This window comes from Aristolochia californica, unplaced genomic scaffold (assembly GCF_029961685.1).
Source record: "Aristolochia californica isolate CCGP_79_NKW_82.1479 unplaced genomic scaffold, dmAriCali1.0.hap1 SCAF_16, whole genome shotgun sequence".
NCBI classification, from domain to species: domain Eukaryota; kingdom Viridiplantae; phylum Streptophyta; class Magnoliopsida; order Piperales; family Aristolochiaceae; genus Aristolochia; species Aristolochia californica.
Window position 1 is genome coordinate 6,341,454 of NW_027181837.1, and position 2,614 is coordinate 6,344,067.

The 2,614-nt window shown below is 47.6% G+C and overlaps 1 protein-coding gene across 1 annotated transcript; it reads left to right on the top strand.

Annotated features, from left to right (window-relative positions):
• Window positions 1–594: 594 nt before the first annotated feature.
• On the top strand, window positions 595–2,614 carry LOC137953219 (xanthotoxin 5-hydroxylase CYP82C4-like). Its single transcript, XM_068800502.1, has 2 exons — window positions 595–1,571; window positions 1,651–2,614. The coding sequence occupies exons 1-2, from the start codon at window positions 633–635 to the stop codon at window positions 2,272–2,274; spliced, it is 1,563 nt and encodes a 520-aa protein (XP_068656603.1). The 5' UTR covers window positions 595–632; the 3' UTR covers window positions 2,275–2,614.

Consider the following 2,614-nt stretch of genomic DNA (forward strand, 5'->3'; position numbering starts at 1 on the left):
AAATATTTTAAATATAATTAATTAATTAATTTTATTTTATTTTTTAAAATATGAAGACATAAAAAGTGTAACGATAATTTTTTTAATTAATAAATATTTTAATTGATATTAAATGGTGTTAAATAAGTAAGAGTTAATTTTTTAATTGTTTATTAAATTTTTTTAATAATTTATTATTTTAGATATAAGGTAATAAAAAGTGTATTTGATTTTTTTTAAATTTATTCAAAATTTTATCATGTAATGACGTGGCAGAATACGTGTCAACTATACTGATGTGGCAGACGATGTGTTAATATACAGTATCGCACTGATGATGTGTCGACATGTAAGTAGTCAAAGCTTACGTGTCGCCTTGGACTGTCAACATGTACAGTGGACCGGTCAAAGTTTGGTAAGTTTGTAAATAAGTTACAGCGTCGTTGTTTTCATAAATAAGTTTTTTCAAATTGGTATTTTGGTAAAAAACCCAACATCTTATCATTTATAAATGAGATCGATAATGTATTACATTAATTAACCCACAGCAAAGAGTTGAATGCCATTTCTTCTTTATTTTACAGCATATTCGAACTCTTCTATAAATACATAATGGACGCTCATCACCTTAACGGAGCACTACTCGATCAATCATGGAGATGCCTCTTCTGCTTCAGGCCCTCTTTGCTCTCCTTGCTCTGCTTCTCGTCCACAAACTGTGGACTGTGAGAAATGAGAGGAAGAAAGGCAGGAAGAAGTCTCCACCGGAGCCTTCCGGTGGGTGGCCTATCATCGGCCACCTCCACCTGCTTGGAGGTCCGGAGCCTCTGTACAGGACACTGGGGGAAATGGCGGACAGTTACGGTCCTTCTTTCCTTCTCCGCTTGGGCCTGCGCCGGACACTGGTGATCAGCAGCTGGGAAGTTGCGAAAGAGTGCTTCACCACCAACGACAAGGCTTTGGCGTCCCGCCCCACCAGCGCCTCCGGCGACAACATGAGCTACGAGTACGCCATGTTTGGGTTCGCCCCTTATGGCGCCTACTGGCGGGAGATGCGACGAATCGCCACCCTTGAGCTCCTCTGCAACCGCCGGGTGGACTCATTGAAACACGTCCGGTTCGGGGAGATCGACGCCTTCCTGAAGGAGATGTACAGGAAATGGGTGAAGAACGGTAGGTCGTCGCCGGTGAAGATGGAGATGAAGCAGAGACTCTTCGAGCTCACTTTCAACATCGTCGTGGGGATGATAATGGGGAAGAGGTTCTTCGGGACGGACGTCTGCGACGAGGCGGAGGCACACCGCGTCACTCATTTCATGGAGCAGTCCTCTCTGCTCAGCGGCTCCTTCGTCTTGTCGGACTCATTGCCTTTTCTCAAGTGGTTGGATCTTCAGGGGCTGGAGAGTTCCATGAGGAAGACTGCCGACGAGCTGGACGCGCTAGTGGAGAGGTGGGTACAGGAGCACCGAGCTCGGCGCCTCTCCGGTGAGGCGCAGTCGACGCCCGATTTCATGGACGTCATGATCTCCATTCTCGAGAACGCTCAGCTCACCACCTACGATCCCGACACCATCATCAAAGCCACTTGCTTGGTTAGATCCAATCTTGACGAGTTACTGTGTCCAGACTCAGTTTTCCAACTAAGTTCTGTTATTCCTTCTTTTTCTACAGATCCTCGTGCAAGCCGGGACGGACACGACAGCGGTGGCCCTGACGTGGGCACTCTCCCTCCTCCTCAACAATCGCCGCGTGTTAAAGAAAGTCCTAGATGAGCTGGATATCCACGTCGGCAGAGAGAGACTCGTGGACGAATCCGACATCAAGAACCTGCAATACCTCCACGTCGTCATCAAAGAGACTCTCCGGCTTTACCCCCCGGCTCCACTAGGGATACCCCACCAGGCCACCGAAGACTGCAACGTCAACGGGGCTCACATCCAGGCTGGTACACGCGTCATGGTCAACCTGTGGAAACTGCACCGGGACCCGCGCATCTGGTCCGACGCGTCTGAGTTCCGACCAGAGCGGTTCCTGACGACCCACGTCGGTCTGGACATCGGCGCCCAGAACTTCGAGTTCATGCCGTTCGGTTCCGGTCGCCGGTCCTGCCCTGGGATGGGTCTGGCCCTCCCCGTCCTCCACCTCACCCTCGCCCGGATTTTGCAAGCCTTCGAGTTGGGAACCCAAAACGACTCACCCGTCGACATGACGGAAAGGTTGCACATTACGATCACCAGAGAGAAGCCGCTGGACGTGCTCTTCACGCCACGCCTTTCCCAGGAGTTCTACGAGTGAAAACTAGTTCTGGGTTTGCGCTAAATGTTTGAGAAGCTTGTCTGGTTACATAAGAATCTGTAAAATTCTCCCTTAAATGATGCGATTTCCGGGGAGAAATACGGTCAGGAAGACAAATCGGGGAGAAACCGTTTTTCTTGCGTAGTTGTATTTATATGGGTAGAAGAAGGCAGTCTACTGCGGCACTGTCTGTCAGTGGTGATGGTCTGTTCACTTTTAATGTATTTGTATGTGGGGAAGGAATTAAGTCAGATATTTTATTAAAGAAAGAATTTTCGTAAATATGAATCTAGCTCGGATTATGAAGCATGAGGATGAGATATGGATCTTATTAAATGGT

Excerpts from the sequence above, each read along its gene's own strand:
- LOC137953219 (XM_068800502.1), top strand. The coding sequence starts at position 633 with ATGGAGATGCCTCTTCTGCTTCAGGCCCTCTTTGCTCTCCTTGCTCTG. Across the intron at positions 1,572-1,650 it reads TCATCAAAGCCACTTGCTTG|ATCCTCGTGCAAGCCGGGAC; the intron begins GTTAGATCCAAT and ends CTTTTTCTACAG.